This window comes from Aricia agestis, chromosome 3 (genome assembly GCF_905147365.1).
Source record: "Aricia agestis chromosome 3, ilAriAges1.1, whole genome shotgun sequence".
In the NCBI taxonomy this organism is placed as follows: Eukaryota; Metazoa; Arthropoda; class Insecta; order Lepidoptera; family Lycaenidae; genus Aricia; species Aricia agestis.
Genome location: NC_056408.1, coordinates 20,280,019 through 20,302,136, shown reverse-complemented (window position 1 = coordinate 20,302,136; position 22,118 = coordinate 20,280,019). Strand labels below are relative to the sequence as shown.

The window sequence follows — 22,118 nt, the reverse complement described above, 5'->3', positions numbered from 1 at the left end:
TATTTAACTATTTGAAAAGATTAAATCATTAACATATTTTATCATTTTATAACATATTACTAGATTGAACTCATTTCATTATCATTGTCTTCATTAAAAACCTAATTACATTATATGTCAAAAAGAATTAGATATTACATATGTATAATAATTATTAAATTAATCAGGTCCACAAGAATCACATACATGTCGGAATCATTTCATACGACACCGATAAATTAATTCTATATAATGTCATACTACAAGTTAAATAAAAAATAAATAATATAAATGTCATAATTTCTTAAAATGTAATCTGGATCGAATAAATTATTGTCTTATATTGTCACATGCCTATTCTATATATTAAAAGTAAATTTAAATTTATTTGTTAATACTGCTATATCGTCAAAGTATTCTTGTACTGAATAAAAGCATTTTTGTAATAGCCATTCAAATAGCGCCTTCTTAAACTTAGCATAAGTATTATTGTCATTTTTTATATTGTCTGGCAGGTTATTGTATATTTTAATCGTCATACAGTAAGCGTTTTTGCTATTTAATGCTGATTTTTGTGTTGGTATATTTATTTTGTTTTTATTTCTTTTGTTTCTGGTTTCTTTATTGCCTTTATTTTCAAATAAAAAACTATGCTTCTTTACAAAAAGACAAGATTCTTGTATATACAAACACGCTAGTGGCAGAATTTTAAAATTTTGAAATAGCGGTTTGCAATGAGTGAAATTGTCTACTCCTGCCATAGCTCGTATACATTTTTTTTGTACTATAAATACCCTGTTCACATCCACTGAATTGCCCCATAGTATCAGACCGTACCTTAGAGATGAGGAGACATAACCATGGTAAGTTACCAAGGTGGCTTCCTTAGATACAATATTTTTTATTCTTTTAAGCGCAAATATGAATCTATTAAGTTTATTGCAGGTTTTATCTATATGTATTTTCCAATTCAGGTTTTTATCTATATGTATCCCTAAAAAAGTGGCTGATGATACACATTTAATTGGCATTATTTTCTTTTCTAAACTTTTATTTTCGTCTATAGTTTCTTTATAAAACTTAATAATTTTTGTTTTTTCTAGATTTACCTTAAGATTGTTAGTTTGAAGCCAATTTGTAACATTTTTTATTTCATTTTGCAATTCGTCATTTAATATATTTCTTGGGCATTTTATCAACAGAGTGGTATCGTCAGCGAACATACTGCAGTCATATTTTATTATTTCTGGCAGATCATTTATATATATTAAAAACAGATTAAAGCTGAGCTGAGCAGATTGAAGCTTAGAGTATGGAGTATCTGTAAGATAAGTTGTCGATAGCCTATCCGGCACTTTATCAAGAAGTGGTGAAACAAGCCCTAAGGCTGCGTTTCCATTGAAGCGGAGCGGAGCGGTGCGGAGCTTAGCGGTGCCGAATTGACCAATCACCATGCTCGAAATCTTCGCAATCATTCCGCTGGAATAGCACGATTGGTCAATTCGGGCACCGCTAAGCTCCGCTCCGCTTCAGTGGAAACGCAGCCTTAGTTTTAAATATGATATAATATTTACGCTAGTCAGCTTAGGCTCATATTTTATTGGAGCATGGCTCTCCCATGCTGCCAGAACTCTGTTAACAAGACAATCCCAAAATTAGCTAAGAGTGTAGGTACTCAGTAGCAGGTTACCGTTGCCAATCCGAAAAAATGGCATTAACTGTATGACGGACCTTACAAATTGGCATTGAGAAATTCAGAAACAACAAAAAATATAACTAAATTCTGAGTATTTATTCATTCTGCTGACTTCAATAATCGAACTGGGTATTCGGTAGCCCTTCGGCGACCATCTGATCCTTCACCCACTGGTACACTTGGGGGATGTCCACGTACACTCCAGGCACGTCCTTCTCGCCGCAGCTCACGCCGTAAGCCACCATGCCGTACACCGCATACCTGGTTGACTTCCGAGACGGATCCTGGAAAAAACGAAAAGGTAGTCAAAATTAATAATATTTAAATAAACCGTTATGCTAAGTACTCACATACGGTTTTGCTCGATAGTTTTACTCCAAATCGAAGGAAATGACATATTTGACATATTTAATTCCATCGAGCCGGCTCGAAGCGAGCGTTCGAGCTGTCAGTTTCGGTGGTCCACACGGTGGTTATTGCTCGATTTGGAGTTAAACTATCGAGCCAAACCGTATGTCAGTACCAAGCATTACCGTTACCACGAAAGCTCATGTTATTTGCATACAAACTACTACGCAAGAAGTAGTGAAACCTACCGGCAGAGGGCAGACAAGCGGTGACCCTCCGTCACCGACACACGTGTCCACGCCCTCCTCGCCGCCGGCGCAGGTCAGCGAGTTGTGCAGGGTGTACGTGGAGCCGAGCTTCGTGTTTTTCAGGTTGATCTCGCACTGCTTGTCACGGACTAGCTTTAGGAGAATCTGAAAACAACATACGTATTGTATTGTTAATGAATTCTGATCGAAAAAGAACACATTCTTGTGTTTGTGACTTTATAATATCATGTTAAGATACAACTAGGACCACTTGCGCCAGACTGAGCCATTGCTATTCATAATTATTCAAGACGTGAGTCATGAGTGGATGAATAGGGTAAGTAACATGAAAAAACTTCCCTGTTATGAAGTAGATAAATCACAAGTTTTATTAAAATAATTAGGGCAAAATGAGTTATTGTCCGTATGTTGCGAAATGTTACTTGTTCGATTGTTCCACTCACGTCTTCAATTATTTAGTCAGAGCGCCAGGCAGGGGCGGATCTTGAATTTGTGGGGCCCTGGGCTAATACTGCTTAGGGGCCCTACCTAATTACTCAACTAATTGCTATTTTGACAAGAAACTGTTTTCTGTAGTGATGTAGGTATATTCTATGCTAATAATATTATAAAGCGGAAGAGTTTGTTATTTAGTTTGTTTGTTTGAACGCGCTAATCTCTGGAACTAATGGTCCGATTTAAAAAAATCTTTCAGTGTTAGATAGCCCATTTATCGAGGAAGGCTATAGGCTATACTTTATCACGCTATCGCTAAGACTAATAGGAGCGAAGAAATAGAGGAAAATGTGGAAAAAAAAACGGGAGGAAATATATTTGAAAGGGCTTATTTGAACGCGCTAATCTCAGGAACTACTGGTTTGATTTGAAAAATTATTTCAGTGTTAGATAGTCCATTTATCGAAAAAGGCTATGGGCTATATTTTATCACGCTACGACTAATAGGAGCGAAGAAATAGAGGAAAATGTTGAAAAAAACGGGAGGAAATTAACTAATTTTATAATAAGCCCTTTCAAATAATTTCCTCCCGTTTTTTCAACATTTTCCTTTTGAAAAGGCTTATTTGAACGCGCTAATCTCAGGAACTACTGGTCAGATTTGAAAAATTCTCAAAAAAAAAATTTCACGAACTACTGGAGGAATTTTTCTGTTATTTGGCACAGATAAGAACGGACCAGTAGTTCTTGAGATTAGCGCGTTCAAATAAGCCCTGTCAAATAATTTCTCCCCGTTTTTTCCACATTTTCCTCTATTTCTTCGCTCCTATTAGTCTTAGCGTGATAAAATATAGCCTTTACCCTTTCTCGATAAACGGCCTATCTAACACTGAAAGAATTTTTCAAATCGGACCAGTAGTTTCTGAGATTAGCGCGTTCAACTAACAAACTGTAAATTCTTTTATTTGGTCATCGCACTGTAGGTCTTTTGTTAAATCGAAATTTATCGAAAGAACTGATAATTAATGATGACATTGTGGTCCTGTATTTATTTTCTATATAGTATATATACGACAACGGAGAAAGAACGCTCTGCTCCCCGTGTATTATATTTCTCTATGGCTCTGATTCACAGCTAGTGGTCGGCATCGTTGAAAAATATTTAAGATGGTATAGCAGTTTGGGAAAACATCAACAAGTTTCTTTTCATAAATTATCCAAAAAATTTCACTGCAAGAGGTGTAAGACTCAGTCTTATACTGCAGTAAGTAGTATTTTAACTGAATGCACTCATTCCTTATATGTTCGTCTACGGCATTTGGACAATGCGCCAACCTTATGATCGGATTTTTTTTAATTCTGGATAATTTTTATTATTGACAATATCGTCTATTGGTTTCAGTTCGGTTGGGGGCCCTCTGTATTCGCGGGGCCCTGGGCTGCAGCCCAAAAAGCCTTATAGTAGATCCGCCCCTGGCGCCAGGGATTGGTCTATTCCTACAGTAGAGCTACCGAAGCGATGCCACGATGCTTCTAAATCTATCGTATCGTACCAGATATTCACAATACTGCGAAATTATGAATATTCTCAAAGCAACTGATTGCGTTGCTGACATACTCGTTAAGTTAATGTAAGTCTTAAGATAACTTAAAATTTAATCAACGATAACTTTAAGCCGGTCTGGGGAAAATCTTATGATTCTAGGAATCTCTAAGACTTTCAGCTCAGACCACCCGTAACCACGGCTGAAAATCAGGCGAAAAGTTGAGAACGAGAAAAGTGCTTCGCGATAAAATCCCTAACTCATTAAAAGCAAACTGCAGTTAACAGTTTTGACTTCTCCTAGAGATATCTCTAGGAAAAGTAAAAAAAAGTTGAAAAAGAAAAGCACCTTCTTAAGAATTCCAGAGTAGCTGGTGTTTTTTTTTATGTCGGCGCCCCAGCCCATGCTGTAGCACTCGGTGCCCGCGGGCGGCATGATGCGGCCCAGGCAGGCGACGCCCACGTGCGGGGCCAGGGTGAAGGGCTCGCTGAGGATCAGCAGCGCCACGTCGTTGTGTGCATGGACTGCAAAATCATGATGGTTATTAGAATGTTCAACAAAAATCTACTTTAAACAGTATCTCCTTATCGTAGGACCACCTTTGGAAAATCTTTCCAAGAGAAGAGTCTTCAAAATCTTTTAGTCAATGATTAAGTTTCTTTTAGTAAATGATGAAGTTATCCGCATTTAAATATAAAATCGTCGAAATGAGAAACCTCCTCATTTTTTGAGTCCATCGATACCGATTTTGATATGGGTCGAGGGTGAAACAAAATTTAATGTATGAGCTACAATGTGATATTATATTATAAAAAAGGAGCTAAGCTAAATACTTGCAAGACATACGTTTCAAGAATTCGGGATGAAGGACAATTTTCTTCACAAGTCTGTCTTGGTGAGGGAGAACCTCCTTCGTGACTTGCGTGTCCCACTCTCCAGCTCTGCATTTTATCTGAAATAACAAGATAGGATTTACATCAGTAAATTAGATGAAAGAGATGTAAATGTGAGAAAAAATTAACATAGGACGCACAATCTTGTATCGATATACTTATGACTTATCGAAGGTTCCAAAACAAGTGCGTCATAATGTTAAAAATAAAAAAGTAAAAAAATCTCAAATAAAAACAAAAAAACAAGACATGGCTGTTTGTTTTCACCGACTGCCTCCTAACGCTTAGGCATCAAGCGGCGAGGGTACATAAATGCATCAAGATTTCATAAAATATGTTTGCGTATCACCTACGTCCAGGGCGTAAGAACTTTTGTAAAACATTTTTTTTCAAAAACATGTTTGCTTTGAGAGATAGATGATCCTAAGCCGGCCCTTAGACGATCAATTATTGTAATGTGCAATATAACGCTTCAACTTTATTGAATAGTTTATTTGATAATTAGATTGAAGGCGCACGATGTTCAATACTCCTAGACGTTCAATAATATTACGCAATAAAATTGCTCGTCTAGGGCCCGCTAAAAGACTGCTAGGGATCACTCAGCGTTAGGAGACGGTTGGTGAAAACTGGCATTAGTAATGTTACCTGTCCGGGGTTGTAGTCGTCGATTTTGTGGGCTGCGGTGATGACCACAGAGGGACTGATGATGCTGCCGCCGCCGATGTAGTCCTCGTTGTCCCAATCGGTCTTACCCGTTCTGGAAATGAGGAACACACGTGACACGATCACATTTCTGATAAGCTATTAGCCATTCTCTCTGAGTTATGACGATGACATTTTAGTACTCATGTATGTCGCGCCGACTTTAGAAAATTAAATTGGGCGATTTAAGATTGGACATCGTTTGGTCCGCTACAATCTACTTCACCTACCCAGGTGAAGTATGCCTGCGTCGTCAGTGCTAGTAGAAAAACAATGAATGGATTTAGTATGCTGCCCGATATGAGGATTTTATACGTGGGAGAGCCATGCTTCGGCACGAATGGGCCGGCTCGACCGGAGAAATACCAAGTTCTCACAGAAAGCCGGCGTGAAACAGCGCTTGCACTGTGCTTCGCCGAGTGAGTGAGTTTACCGGAGGCCCAGTCCCCTACCCTATTCCTTTCCCTACCCTCCCCTATACCCTTCCCTTCTCTATCCTCCCCTATTACCCTATTCCCTCTTAAAAGGCCGGCAACGCACTTGCAGCACTTCTGATGCTGCGAGTGTCTATGGGCGACGGAAGTTGCTTTGACCCGTTTGCTCGTTTGCCCCCTTATTTCATTTAAAAAAATCGATAGAGGCAGCCCGTTGCAAACTGCCGAAATTTATGAAAGTATTTTTGACAAAACTCACTTGAGTATGGCGACCATCCAGGGGAAGTCGGCGAAATCAGAGAAGTTCTGGTCGGTTGTCTCTCTGAAGGACAGGGCTCCAGGGTTGCTAATGCCGCAGAGCGCTGGCGGCTTGTAGGGCCCTGGGGGAGTCTTCGTGATCACCTTGCTCTTCTCGCAGCATTCCTCCAGGAAGTGGCATTCTTTACCCCTGTAGATTTCATTACGAACATGTTACAAACTAAGTAAGTACCAATGAATGTAACTTACGTAGTACTAACTATTCAGTTACTGGGACATACGAATGGCGACTGCTTAAATCTCATTTATAAAGGGTTTCCAACAGTTGGGAGATAACCCTGGCTATACGTATGCACGAGGTGAAGGTGTCACGTCTATCAAAGAAACAAAACCTAAGGGAAAAAAATTGGGATCATCATATTCTATACTACCATTTTTGTTTTGGAAAAATCCCACTCTTTTTTGGGCATCAAGCCTAAATCGTTTTTTATTACTAATAATGATTATGTTTCTGATATCTATATCAGAAACATCATCAACATCATCTAGGTTACAAAATTCTAATTGCCTATGATCCCTGATAATTGGGCTACTGAATTACAATCAATCAATAATCCGCCATAAGCTGAACATACCTGTAAGTGAAGACCGTAGTTGGGTCTATGACGTTCTGTGTGGGAGTGTCGCACTGCGCCTTCTTCACGCAGAACCCGTTCTTGCCTTCAGAGGTCGTGCAATCTGTCAATTAGAAAAAAACAGAAAATCAGTATATAAACGGCGGAGTAATCGTTGGACATATACCCCCTTACTAATAAACGCTGTTTAAGCTTTGAATAGTTATACAGTGTTTTGTTTTCTTCAATCCAACTAAAAATGTCACTTGTGTGACAGGAACAAAACACTGTATAACTATTCAAAGCTTATACAACGTTTAGTTCCGGTATCTAGATCACCTGCTGACTGACCGGCTGGAGGATGATGCTGACATTGAGCGAGAGCGCAGGGCTCTTACCGTCAGAGCTAACATGATCGCTCGACGTTTTGCCAACTGCAGCAGGGACGTTAAAACCACACTTTTTAAGGCGTATTGCCTTAGCATGTACACCTGCCAGCTGTGGATAACGTTTAAACAAAAGACGATGAGCCGTATAAGAGTTCAGTATAATGATGCATACCGAACTCTTATGCGGCTCCCGCGAAGCTGCAGTGCTTCGGGTATGTGTGCGGAGGCGGGAGTCCCTGACTTTTTTGCTATCATTAGATCTCGGGTGGCTGCATTTCGGCAGAGACTGCGCAGCTCTGGCAATAGGATACTCGCGGCTATCTCTGACGACTACTACAATAATCTAATGTACGTGCGGTGGATCTCTGTTCACATGAACCAGAACAAGAAGTGATTTTATGACTGGACACCCCTTTACAGTGTCAACATTATTTTATTTTTACATAATATTTTATATATTATGTAAAAATAAAATAATGTTGACACTGTAAAGGGGTGTCCAGTCATAAAATCACTTCTTGTTCTGGTATCTGTATGGGTACATTAATTATGCCTGAAATAAAGACATTTTATTTATTTATTTATTTTTTATTAGTAAGGGGGATAATCTACAAACATGGAACCTCCTCCTTTTTAGGGTTCCGAAGTCAACAAGGAACCCTTATAGTTTCGGTCTGTCCGTCTGTCCGTAGCTTTCCTTTTAAATTCAGCATAGTTCCTACTCCCGTGAATTTTTTCACATTTCCAGAAGCAACCGTTTAGCTGGTAGAATGGGGGGGGGGGGGGACACTGGACTCTTAACGATTTTTTTCCAGTTTAAAACTTAATCGTTCACAAATGGATCCCTAAATCGGAAAAATTATCTAAGTATAAATACTTATAATATTTTAAAAAAACCTATCCAACAACACCCCATGATGATGCGAGAAAAAAAATCATCCCCCGCCTCATGTGTAGGTAGGGGAAGTACCATAAAAATATTTTTTTAAGATTTTATGTACCATTTTGTCGGCATCATTAATATACTTACATGTATTCATGCCAAATTACAGCTTTGCTATTTATAGTCTCTAAGCAAAATCGCGGACAGACAGACGGACAGATGGACAGATGGACAGACGGACAGACAGACGGACAGACGTACAGACGGACGGACAGACCGAAATTTTAAGGGTTCCTTGTAGACTACGGAACCCTAAAGCAGCCCGTTATAACGTTAGCGCTATTAATACGTCGAAAATCTGACAGTGTTTACCACAACTCATGATTTATGTATAGGCATATTAGTCATGTCCTATAGGCGGTAGCTTCCTATGGCGTCCTAGGGGGGGCGGCAGCGTCCTGGGATGGCGGCAGAGTTCGTACATAGGGGCAGCAAAATTAAAGTGGCCTATACTCATAAAAAATATAAATCCGGCCCTGATTTACCATATTTCTGGTCATCGTTGAACTTGTTCTTGGTCTCGCTCGCGACCTGCTGCATCACCCACCTGAGGGATTTAGGCTCCTGGCAGCTCACGGCAGCACACAGGAGGCCCACGAGGGCTAATCTGAAATTCATATTTGATCAAATCTTTAAAACTTTACGTAGAGTCGACGCAAATTACCTAATAATCATTTTTATGATAATTAACATTATTCATAAACATTTCCCTACACCATGTCAATATTGTAACAAATACCTTAAGGTTCTTGTATGTTATATATAATATCGACCTTTTGTATTTAAACTATTTTATTTCTTTTCCGTAACTCGATTTATGGGGGTAGGGGTTCGCGGAAGACCAGGGACAGCGGCGACTGTCGCTGTCAAAACCTGAGCGGTCCCCTTTTCCTTATTTTTTGGCATTGCACTGCCATAAATATTATGTTGTTTAAATATGCAATTTTTGTTACTTTTATTTTAGGATAGTGCTTTCTTTTTTTTTCTCATTCTCTTATGTACACTTTTTTTTTCTTTTGTATTTTTTGTTTATTGTGGTTGTGTAATGTTAAAAATTGGAATAAAGATTTTTTTTATTTTTTTATTTTTATTTAATAATAATTGAAGACCATCAATCCCCATTATTAATTCCGGCCGCTTTCGCACAACTTCTTGCTTTAATCTAATCAGTTGTTCGCAGTACAGTTCAAAATCGATGGTCCTGCTTTTTTGTGTACCCAGCTTTTTTTAAAAGCTGTATACACAAAAAAGCTCGATACTTGGATGCCTCAATAGCTCACTGAAAGAAACCTAATGAACCGTGTACTCATTGGTGATTCTTTATTACGACGTAATGAAACCGAACCATTTTTGAAGAAGCTGATAACTGGTGATGAAAAGTGGATCACGTACGACAAGAACGTATGAAAAAGAACGTGGTCAAAGGCCGGTCAGGCTTCACAGACTGTGGCGAAACCCGGGTTAACTCGTAACAAGGTGATGATGTGTGTGTGGTGGGATTGGAAGGGCATTATTCATTATGAGCTGTTACCGCCAGGCAGGACCATCGATTCTGAACTGTACTGCGAACAACTGATGAGATTAAAGCAAGAAGTTAAGAGAAAGCGGCCGGAATTAATCAACAGAAGGGGGTGTGGTTTTTCACCATGATAACGCTAGACCTCACACATATTTAGCCACTCAGTAAAAATTACGGGAGTTTGGCTGGGATGTGTTAATGCATCCGCCGTCCTGACCTTGCATCTTCAGATTTCCACCTGTTTCGGTCGCTACAGAATTCCTTAGGCAGTGTCAGGTTGACATCACAAGAGGACTGCCAAAACCACTTGTTGCAGTTTTTTCATCAGAAGCCCCAAAATTTTTATAGCAATGGGATCATGTCCCTACTCCCTACCAACAAGACGGCAAAAGTTATCGAACAAAATGGCACCTAAGTATAATAATACTTTAGTCAATTGTAAATAAACTTTAAGAATAAAAAAAACCATTTGATTTTTATATAAAATGCGAAGAAACTTTTTCCCCAACCTAATATATTTTTGACTTGTTACTCTTCGATAGTTCTCATTATTCATATTTTTTTGTATATTATTACTCCTCTACTATTTGCCCTGGCTGTGTTTGGCAAGAAACCAAGAAACACAGCGACACGAGTATTTTACACATTTAGTATAGTATTTTCAGAACAACGGAATCCTTAACCTTACAAAAAAACATGTTTTAATTATTATAATTGCAGTATCTAAAAATAACTAATTTAAACAAAAAAAAGCGCCAACAGTAGGTATCTAAATGAATCAAAAATTATTAAAAAATCTTTCGAGACAAATGTGCAATAAACATTAATAATAATCTGTAAAACAGACCTCGAATAACGTTTAAATCATAAAAATTTATTGACTCCGGTTTTATCTTTTTATAAATACGAGAAACAAATAAATAATATCAACGCTTTAGAATTTAACCTTATGCCACTGCGATGATCCATAGAATTAGCTGATAAAATTGTAATTTATAATGTTATTGATGATTATTTATGATAATATTAATATTATAGCAAAGTAGCTTACTGTAGAACGGCCATTGGGGCAGCGTGTGGTACCGGTTCCGAACCGAGACTGCGGTCAGCACCACAAGATGTCATGAGGAAAACATAACTAGTTATAAATAATGTGACCATCCGTCCCGATTTCGGTGGGACAGTCCCGCTTTCAGGCCGTTTCACAGTGGATCGAATCGACAATTTCGGGGACATAGGGACCAATTTTTGTTTTTAAATTTTTTTTTGTGCCAATGGATAGAGCTAATTAATCTTAACAAATGTTATTCTTTGCAATTTTTTCTTAGGGTTATTATTTAAGTAGAAAAAAACATATTTTTAAATTTCTTGTATGGAAAAAAATATATAATCCCAAATTTTTGTCAAGTCCTGATAGATCCCGCGCTCAAACCTTTTTTTTTATATATTTTGGCTACATTGCTAGTATTATGTACCATAAATGTGTGCCTAAAGTTGCCACTCTGCCAGAAATAGCCGAAGAAAATTACAAAAGATTTAATTAGTAACTAATGACTTCTTAAAATTCCTTAAACTATTCTAGGCATATTTCATGCAAAATAATTATTATGCTAGTAAAACAATACTTATAATTACTTAAAATTAGAAAAAAAAAACTAGAAATATCGATTCCCCATATGACCCTCAATTCTTTCGACCTGAAGAATCTACATAACCTGGAAGAACAATTAATTCTACAGAACCCTGTCCAACTAAATCAAATATCTTCTTCACTGTACCATACAACGTTGCCCCTATACACGTTAGTATTTGGTATAGTTACAATTTCCCTTATTCTTATCATCCGACGTCGCCGCTTGCGTCGACAAAAGGACAGTGGTCTAAACGAGGGTGTCACTCCAACCAGCCAAGCTGATCAACCAGTCTACGCAGTTCCTGTAAAGAATCAAGAATCTCTGCCAGCAACTTTCTCGCTCAAAGTCCTCAAATAGTTGCTTCTCTGGGGGTGGAGGAATAACGCACGGACCCCTAAAGGAGAATGCTGATGCAGCCGCACGTGCCCGGTCAACGCCATCGCCTTCGAGGTAACACATCAGCAGTTTCAGCATAACCGCGTTTTCGTAATTATTCATGTTCTATCAAAAATTGTCATTCCATTCCGGTCTAGGATCGATCGCGGAACAATTATTGTAAATGAAATATAAGTTAGTTTAATAAATTTCTTAGATAATTTCTGGTTTTTTTTGGAAGCCCGGGCTGCCGAATTCGTAATTAATTTGAATTGTGTATTTTCTAACAATCGCTTACCTAATGATAATGAATCGAACAACATTCAAAATAAAGAGCTTAAGTAATTGCATAAGGGCTTATACCCTCATTAGCCAATCATTAATAGTTATAATTATCTTTGTTAGGTGTGGAAAATTATAAAAGGATCGTAATTGATATTTCAAAATTAGTTATTGTTTAAACGTGCTACTACATACATCGTATTTTCACAGTGTTTAATTTTCTTTATTTTGGTATAATGGACGGTCTTGTGAATAGTATAGATTTATTTATGGTATTAAGAGACCAATTGAAAAGTTTGTCAGATAGTAAAAAACTATTTGATTTTCTACAATCGAAAATAAATGTGACTGAAGAGAATAGTGCCGTGCTTAGAAAGTTCTGTACGCGTTTTTGTTCTAATATATGTGCCAGATGGGAAAAATGCAACCGAACATTAGCTAAATTTATTAAAAAAAATGGCGATTGGTTAGAATCGTCAATAAATTGGCCCCAAGAAATCAATTTTGATGTTATCAATACTGAACCAATAGAACTCGAGGTTTATGATAATACTTCAGACGCTTCCACATCTACGTTTACTCCGAGGAAACCTTTTGAAGATTTATGTGATCGACAAAAACGGAGACGTTTAGATGAAATAAATAAAAATCTTTCATTTTCTCCGGAAGAAATGTCTGCCATATCAACAAGGAGTTTATAAAATAGTGGAAACGAAGATATTTCAAAAATAATGAACCATTTACTCAATCATCCAGAAGATTTAAATAAAGTCAAGGCATGCTTAAACAACGATAAGGTTAAGAGTGATACGTATTCACCTGATAAGGCACTAGCTTTATTAGTTTCGCTAAAGTTATCAAAGTGGCAATATATAAACTTAAGAGAGTCTGCGAGTGAAAATGGTTCAGAGTTATATCCATCGTACTACAAATTGCAACAAGCTAAATTGAATTGTTATCCAGATAAAAAAGATTTATGTATTACTGAGGACGGGGCTTCAATTAAACTGCAAGCTTTACTCAACTTGACTGTATCAAGACTTTTGGATGCAATATCCATGGATTTGGACGCAACAATAAATTTAGAGCTTGTAAGTAAATGGGGTTTTGACGGAGCTTCTGGTCAAAGTGTGTACAAGCAAAAAGTAAACAAAGAATTTGAAGACTCCAGTATTTTTATGGCCAGTCTAGTACCAGTTAGGCTACAACAATCCGATGGAACTATTGTTTGGGAAAACGAAAGACCATCGTCCACGTTTTACTGTCGTCCATTAATGTTTCAATTTACGAAAGAAACCCAGTCCACTGTTATGTCAATTAAAAACAGAATAACAGAAGAAATAAAAGCGCTTCAGCCATCAAAACTGAATCAAATTGAAGTGTCTCACCAGTTACTTTTGACGATGATTGACGGAAAGATAACGTTATATTTATCAGAGACGTCGACAGCCGTTTGCGATATTTGCAAAGCAAAGCCATCGGAAATGAACAATATTGAACTGCTTGACCAAAAACACAAGAATGAAGAAATTCACCAGTACGGACTATCATCTTTACACTGCTGGATAAGGTGTAGAGTGCCTTCTTCACATAGGTAACAATAATTATTCTTATTTATCATACCTTAGCTATTAATTACTTTACAGCCGCAAGTCATTGTTCTTTTACGAAATATTCATTTTCAATATTAATAATGTCCCATTTTTCTTATGCAGCCTATCGTATGGATTTTAAAAAATGGAGTGGCAGGGGCGAAGATCAACAAAAAATTAAGCTTAGAAAGTTCGAAATTCAGCGAGCATTTAGAGAAGATTGCGGATTACTAATAGACCAGGTGAAACAAGGAGAGGGAACAACTAATGATGGCAATACTGCCCGAAGATTTTTCAGGGACGCAGAAACTGCAGCCCGTATTACTGGTATAAGCAAGGAATTAATAGAAAGGTTACATGTAATACTCCAGACTGTAGCATCTGGAGAGTGCGTCAACCTTTCTAAATTCTCCTTATTCTGTAGAGAGACTGCAGAACTCTACATAAATTTATATCCCTGGTATTATATGCCTTCTAGTTTACATAAGCTGCTTATACATGGCGCTGATATTATCCAGCATTTTGCTACCATACCTATCGGCAATCTGTCAGAAGAAGCAGCAGAAGCTCGTAACAAAGATTTCCGGAAATTCAGAGAGAGTTATTCCAGAAAATTAAGTAGAAAAGCCACAAATGAGGATATTTTACATAATCTTTTAATATCATCAGATCCAAATATCACAAGTTTTAGACCAAGACTATCAAAGCATAACAAAATAGCTCTCTCTTCACGGGCTAAAGAGCTTCTGTTAAATTTGCCGACAGAATCTGAGATAGAGTTCATTGACGTTAATGAATTACAGGATAATCATTCTGATAGTGAGCAAGCTTTTTGAGTTTTGTAAATTAAATGCAATATTTATTTAGAAATAATTTTATTACTTTTATTATAGTATGTATGGTATCGTAATTTTTATGTATACTCACTATTTTTTATTTTTCAATTTTATTATTAATAGGGAATATGTATGTACCGCTTAAATGGAGAAAATATTATTATTTGTAATCTTTATTGTTAAAAAACCATATTAATGCTATTTTTTTATGTTTTTTTCGATACTTAATAATAAAATTTAAGTATCAAAAATTGGATTTTTTTTTAATTCCTTCGCAAATTTTTAAAACACTACGCTATTAGCAAAACAAAACGAGATAGTATTATATTCCATGCCACACTAATAATAGCTAATGAGGGTATAATTAAAAGCCCTTATGCAAGGCTACTTAAGCTATTTATTTTGAATGTTGTTCTGTTCATTGTCATTAAGCGATTGTTAGAAAATACACAATACAAAAGATTATTTACTATTGTCAAACGGATTAGTTACTTGAAGTTAATGACCGATCACAATATTTACATGGAATCGATTTTTCTTTTTTTTTTCTAATTTTAAGTAATTATAAGTATTGTTTTACTAGCATAATAATTATTTTGCATGAAATATGCCTAGAATAGTTTAAGGAATTTTAAGAAGTCATTAGTTACTAATTAAATCTTTTGTAATTTTCTTCGGCTATTTCTGGCAGAGTGGCAACTTTAGGCACACATTTATGGTACATAATACTAGCAATGTAGCCAAAATATATAAAAAAAAAAGGTTTGAGCGCGGGATCTATCAGGACTTGACAAAAATTTGGGATTATATATTTTTTTCCATACAAGAAATTTAAAAATATGTTTTTTTCTACTTAAATAATAACCCTAAGAAAAAATTTCAAAGAACAACATTTGTTAAGATTAATTAGCTCTATCCATTGGCACAAAAAAAAAATTTGAAAAACAAAAATTGGTCCCTATGTCCCCGAAATTGTCGATTCGATCCACTGTGCGTTTGTCCCGCTGTCCCCCACAAGACGCAAAATGCCCCACTTTTCGCTATCAAGCAAGAATAATCATGTAATATATTTATAGAGTCGCTTAGGCCGTTTTTGACCGACTTCCAAAAAGGAGGAGGTAATACGTTCGGCTGTATGTATCTTTTTTTTCTATGTTCAACGATTACTCAGCCGTTTATGGTCCGATTTTCAAAATTATTTTTGTGTTGTCTAGGGTTTAGCTCTTATGTGGTTTAGCTCGAATTTGGTACCATGTTCACAAAAGTGGTGATCTGATTATGAGATACGTATGAAGCCTTGTCTTGTAGATAACTAAAAATAGTAAAATTATTACTTTTTTAGAAAAAATTTAAACCGACTTCCAAGGTAAAAACAATATTCTTAAAAATATGATCTAAAAAGTATGAAATAATTCTTATTCTTCAGTAGCGCAACAGAATTAGTTGAGGTTTAGTCGAATTTCGAAAAAGGCGCTATGAAGAATAAGAATTATTTCATACTTTTTAGATCATATTTTTAAGAATATTGTTTTTACCTTGGAAGTCAGTTTAATTGTTTTGTTAAAAAGTAATAATCGATAGGTCGAGGCCGTTCAGCGAAATCTTTTGCCAGGAACACTTTTGTTTACTCGTTCCCGTGTCGGCCGTCGGGTGTCCTACGAAGTCGATGTTGTCTTAATGGCAAACTTCTAATAGATTTGCAATCTTCTAATAGATTGTAACTAAACCGTCTTTTTAGGTAGAATTCTACGTCCTTAGAGATGACATTTTGGGTTTTTTTAGTGCGACTACCTAGATTTCCCGCTTTGATAAGAATATAATAATATGGTCACTGTTTGTCGATAAGCAACATCAAAACATATTATGTCCAATGTTTTGATGTTGCTTATCGACAAACCTTGTTTTGTTTATGTGTTGATAACCTTACTTATACTCGAATCCATAATAATATTATAATTTATAATTGCGAAAGTGTCTGTCTGTCTGTCTGTCCGGTACCTCATCACGCCCAAACTGCTGATACTTTGAGTCCTGGGATAGGACGTAGGATACTTTTATCAAAAATGTATGATTCAGCTGTACGATAAACGAAACTTATATAGTTTGCGGTTGCGGTTTTGCTATGACTATATTATAGGGCTTACAAAGCCGTAATTCGGCATGGATTAATGATGCCGACAAAATGGTAAGTATAAGTATATAAAACTTTTTTTATGGTAGGTACACACAAAGCGGGGATGATTTTTTTATTTCGTGTCCACCCCACCGTGTGGGGTGTCGTTGGATAGGTTTTTTTTAAATATTACGAGTATTTAAAAATCATTTCGCGATTTAGGCATCCATTTTTGAAATATGAAGCTTTAAAGTGGAAAATCCCCCCCCCCTCCCTCCGCGAACTCGGTACGGTTAACATCGTCTGACGTGCGCTCCGGGAATTAAAATCGTTTTCGGTGGTTAAAATCGTTAACTGCGTGCTGAGTGTGTGTAAAAAGCTAGGTAACGGTGTAATCTACGTTTACTGTAAGTTTTTGAACACATTTGCCCGTATTTTATTGGATTTAAACTCGGTAAGTAATTTCCTTTGTTCATTTTTAACAGTAAGGAATTGTAGGTAGGTAAAAATATTGTATCGTCGGTACCGCGCGCGCTGCGCCGGGCGCCCGGCCTTGCGATCAGCTAGTCATAAATAGTGTTATTGTTGTTGTTAACTTTGAAAACAAGACATAATGTCTAGCCATAATAACATGCCGCCAGATAAAAATACCAACCCATTTGAAAGAAGGGACGGCATACCTCGTTCCCCGCCAACTTCAACCGGCAAACGTTTGCTGTCCCAACTATCGCCTTCATCCGTGTCACCAGTCGAAAAACGTCACCAACCCATTAGGGACGAACCGCAGTCCCCGGTAATTTCATTATTAGACACTAGCAGCGCAGTCGATGATTCGTTTAATTACTGCGAGTTAGTCCGTGAAGCGTCCTCCTACTTGGGAAAAATTAACGAATTCGCTAACGACACTGTCTCGAGGCGCAATAACTTTGCCAATAAATCCGATATAATGAACTTAACACAAAAACTGACAACCATAGTTTCTCTTCTTGCCATTAAAAACTCGTCACTTGAAACCAAAGTCGCGAATTTGGAGCGAGATTTACTATCCGTTAAACTTAATCAGGTCGTGAAACCGGCCCCCGCGGCGACTCCGGTCTCTTATTCCGAGGCCCTCAAACTGAAACTCGCGAAATCGGTTCCCCCCGTCGAGACACGTAAACCACTCCCATGTGTTATAGCCTACCCCACGCAAGAAAAATCGGCGGAATTAAAATCGGCAGCTGAGACCAAGCAGGCTTTGATGAAGGTCATAAACCCGGCCGACGGTTTTCAATTTCACGGCGTTAAGAAAACAGCTAATTCGGGCGTGCTTCTGCGCCTCACGAGCGAGTCGCAAGTTAAAAAATTAAAGTCAGTCGAAGCGCTAAAATCTGCCGGCCTCCGTCTCGAGACACCCAAGGGGCGTAGCCCGCGCATCCTCATCAAAGATGTTCCACAACACATTACAGACGATAATTTTCTATTATCCCTGTACAACCAAAACGTAAACGGCGAAATTAATGTGACACAAGATCAATTCATGAGTTCGACAAAAATAGTAAGACGTCGTATTTTAAACAAAGAATACAATAACCGCAAATGGATAGGTATCGAACTAGACCCTAAAGTGCGTCAACACCTCATCGAAACAAAAGAAAAACTTTTTATCGACTGGGCGATGTGTCGCTTTGTAGATGACGTCGAACTCGTGCGCTGCGCTAACTGTCAACAGTATGGGCACACCGCTAAATTCTGTCGTGACACAAAGCCATGCTGTAAACATTGCGCTGAAGGTCATAGCTCGGATAGCTGCCCAAAAAAAGATAAAGACGACTTTAAGCCGGTTTGCGGTAGTTGTTTGCGATATAAAAAACCGACCGACCACCCCACAGGCTCCCCAGATTGTCCTACGTATAAGTCTAAAATGGAGCAACTTATTTTAACGACTCGGTATGGATAGTTTAAATATAGGACAGTTAAACCTCCACAATAATAAGCACGCAACGATAGAATTAGAAAAGTTGGTTTCCGATTACAATTTAGACTTGGTGCTCGTACAGGAGCAATATCAACTCGCGTCGCTACGGTCGAAGATAGTACAAATTAATAACCTAGCTCGCGCGGGTATTTACACACCTCAGTCTAGATTTTCAGTCACGGCCTTAACTAACCTTTCGACGTCGCACTGTGCGGTAGCCGAGGTCTCGTCTTCTCAGTTTAGATTTTACGTTGTAAGCTGCTATTTTCAGTACTCGGACTCCGTAAGTCCACATTTACATCAACTTCGCCGCGTATTACAATCTCTCGCGGGTAATAAAATTATTATTGGCGCCGACGTCAATGCATCCTCGCCCTTATGGCACGGCCAGCTTAGGTACACTGACCGCGACCGACGTACCGCTGTAGAAGACTTTATTGCGGAGTTTAACCTCCATATTCACAACACCCCCGATGCACCACCTACCTATAGTAGCCCAACGGGCGAATCGTCGATTGACGTCACGCTATCTAGCGCGTACGTCCAGAACAGATTAGGAATTGGCGTGTCCTTCCCGATGCGTCATGTAGTGATCACCGCTTACTGGTGTACGAGTTTTCTCGTGCGGTCCCGAGTGATACCGTAGTCAATTCTAATGACTATAAATACAATGTTAAGAACGGCGATTGGAAATTATTCCGCTCCCTCATTACCGCTCATGCCGGAGACTTCACTCGGCCGGATTTAAACGTCAATGAGTGCGCGGAAATTATGTCAAACACATTTGTTTACTGTGCCGATGTAGCCTTGGGTCGTAGACCTCTTAAAAAAGATCACAACTGTAAATGGTGGAACAGTAATCTTCTTAATCTTCGTCGGGAATTTAGAAGGGCCAGGCGCAAAATTAATAATCTTCGTAAATCTGGCCACGACCGTTCGGATGATAATTACATAATTAGTTTAAATAACCTACGCATTTCAAGGTCACGTTATCGCGCTGCCGTTACATTAGCGAAAAATAATATGCTGAAGAATGCCGCGAATAGACTGGATAAAGAGGGTCCCTGGTCCTCTTTATATCACGAGCTTAAACCCAGTAGTAGTAATGAGCCAAACTTTTTCTCAAATATTAAAATTAACAACTCTTACACTTGTAGTTTAGAGGAAACGGCGAAGGCATATCTAAACGTTCTCATTCCAGACGACGAGCCCTCCTTGGATGATGAACACCATCGCGACATTAGGAGTAGAATGTTAGACCCCATTCATACACCGGTCTCAGATGTACCAACCCCGGAGGAGTTTATTAAAATAGTAAACCTTTTGCCTATAAAAAAATCTGCGGGCGAGGATAAAATATCGAATATTATGATAAAGCAAGCGTGTTTAGCGGCCAATTCATCGATTCTATATGTTTACAACAGATGTATCGCAGAAGGTATATTTCCAAAAATTTGGCGTTCCGGTTGCATAAAATTAATACCTAAAGCGGGAAACAAACCTCCTGACGACCCAAAATCTTACCGTCCGATAACGTTACTGCCTTGCTTAGGTAAATTACTAGAACGTCTCATCGTACCTCGCCTGCTACCCGGTGGCCCTAAATTCCATAGCCACCAGTTCGGTTTCACCGCCGGGAAATCGACTGTGGACGCGGCGTTAGAAGTAAGAAAAATAGTTAATTTGTCGGAAACTAAATACGTGGTCGCTATTTCATTAGATATTTCCGGGGCCTTCGACCATGCCTGGTGGCCGATGGTGCTATTAAAACTAAAAAATCGAGGGTGTTACTGCAATATTTATTCTATAATACATTCTTACTTTTCTAACGGTCAAACTAAGCTTCGTCTAGGACATTGTACACATGTCAAAGATTTAACGTGCGGCTGCCCTCAAGGATCGGTAATTTCGCCTAAATTATGGAACATCGGATTCGACGATTTGTTAAGTCTTCCACTTCCACCGCTTTGTATACTAGTTGGTTACGCCGATGACGGGTTTCTTATCGTTCAAGCAAACTCGCGTTCCGAAATTGAGTCTAAAGCCAACAGTAGTCTTAATTTAATATCTGACTGGGGTAAGCGTAATCGTCTGAAATTCGCCGCGCAAAAAACTTACCAAATTCTTTTAAAAGGTTCCCTTATATCTTCCCCTAGCATTAAACTTGACAATATTAACGTTAAACGCAAACAGTCGCTCTGTTATCTTGGTTTTTACTTAGAAAATAAATTTACATTTTTAGAACATATAATTCAAACCGGTGAGAAAGCGAAACGCAACTTTTACTCCTTTACCAAAATATCTACTTCGACATGGGGCCTTTCATTCAAAACCCTAAAATTAATTTACACTGCTACTTACCTTGGTAGCATTTGCTACGGGGCCCCCGTGTGGGCCGACAGAGCAACTATCGGCGCGGCTCGTCGCAAGTTGCTACAAAGCCAACGTCTTGCTCTTATATTCTTGTGCAAAGCTTACAGAACCACAAGCACCGAAGCCTTGCCCGTGTTAGCCGGAGTTTTACCCGTTGACCTTGAGATTCAGCGTCGTGCGACAATGTACTATCATAACAAAAACATTGACAACCCGTTCTTTTTAAGCGCTCGCGATAAAAATAAAATAGCAAGATTGTTTGAACCTTTAGAAAACTCTTTGCAAAGCCTAATCTCCGAATGGCAGACGCGTTGGGACTGTTCCACCAAAGGGCGACATCTTTATAATTTTTTCCCTAATATTCGTGAACGACTATCCAAACATTGGATGGATATTGATCACTGCGTTTCTCAATTCCTGACCGGTCATGGAAATTTTAAGGCCAAACTCTACGGATTTAATCTGGTAGCATCACCCATGTGCGAGTGCTCGACCGAAGGCAACATGTTTGAACAAACAGCTCATCATGTTCTCTGGGAGTGCAGTCTCTGGCAGGACGAAAGAACTACAATGCTAAACAACCTACTCTGCACATTTGGTGTCGCATACTACGGTGATCTCGTGGACAGCGCTAGGAACTTCCGTGCCTTCAAGCGTTTTTGTCACAATTACTATTGGCAACAGTCTAACACAATAAATTAATTTAGCTGTAGCATAGTAGTCACTATTATTATTAACGTTAAATTCCCGTGGTGCTTCTCCCCTTCAGTTCTTTGACTTTCGGTCACTGCAACTTTGTGCTGTCTCCCGCTTTATATTGGGGAGGGAATCTGGAATTCTTCCTACTCCTCCTATTTTCTTCTGATTAATTTCGTTGCGGGTCCCAAGACAGCTTTAGCATGTCCCTCGGGCTCCCTGAGATCATATCAA

General features: G+C 38.3%; 2 protein-coding genes across 2 annotated transcripts; one reads left to right on the top strand and one right to left on the bottom strand.

Annotated features, from left to right (window-relative positions):
- Nucleotides 1-1,750: 1,750 nt before the first annotated feature.
- LOC121740572 (phenoloxidase-activating factor 2-like) lies at nucleotides 1,751-11,098 on the bottom strand. Its single transcript, XM_042133308.1, has 9 exons — nucleotides 11,078-11,098; nucleotides 8,993-9,114; nucleotides 7,197-7,299; nucleotides 6,563-6,751; nucleotides 5,813-5,924; nucleotides 5,118-5,223; nucleotides 4,620-4,795; nucleotides 2,272-2,436; nucleotides 1,751-1,959 (listed from the first exon to the last, which is right to left on the bottom strand). Exons 1-9 carry the CDS (start codon nucleotides 11,089-11,091, stop codon nucleotides 1,789-1,791), a joined length of 1,158 nt encoding a protein of 385 aa, XP_041989242.1. The 5' UTR covers nucleotides 11,092-11,098; the 3' UTR covers nucleotides 1,751-1,788.
- A 6,315-nt stretch (nucleotides 11,099-17,413) lies between these two features.
- On the top strand, nucleotides 17,414-18,876 carry LOC121740262. The gene is made up of 2 exons (XM_042132915.1): nucleotides 17,414-18,812; nucleotides 18,850-18,876. Exon 1 carries the CDS (start codon nucleotides 17,472-17,474, stop codon nucleotides 18,795-18,797), a length of 1,326 nt encoding a protein of 441 aa, XP_041988849.1. The 5' UTR covers nucleotides 17,414-17,471; the 3' UTR covers nucleotides 18,798-18,812; nucleotides 18,850-18,876.
- Nucleotides 18,877-22,118: the final 3,242 nt, after the last annotated feature.

Bases quoted from the DNA above. Each gene is read 5' to 3' on its own strand.
- LOC121740572 (XM_042133308.1), bottom strand. The intron at 7,300-8,992 runs GTAAATCAGGGC...TCTAATTGACAG, and splicing joins CAACGATGACCAGAAATATG to ATTGCACGACCTCTGAAGGC. The intron at 2,437-4,619 runs GTGCTTTTCTTT...TGTTGTTTTCAG, and splicing joins ACTCTGGAATTCTTAAGAAG to ATTCTCCTAAAGCTAGTCCG.
- LOC121740262 (XM_042132915.1), top strand. From the start codon at position 17,472: ATGTCTAGCCATAATAACATGCCGCCAGATAAAAATACCAACCCATTT.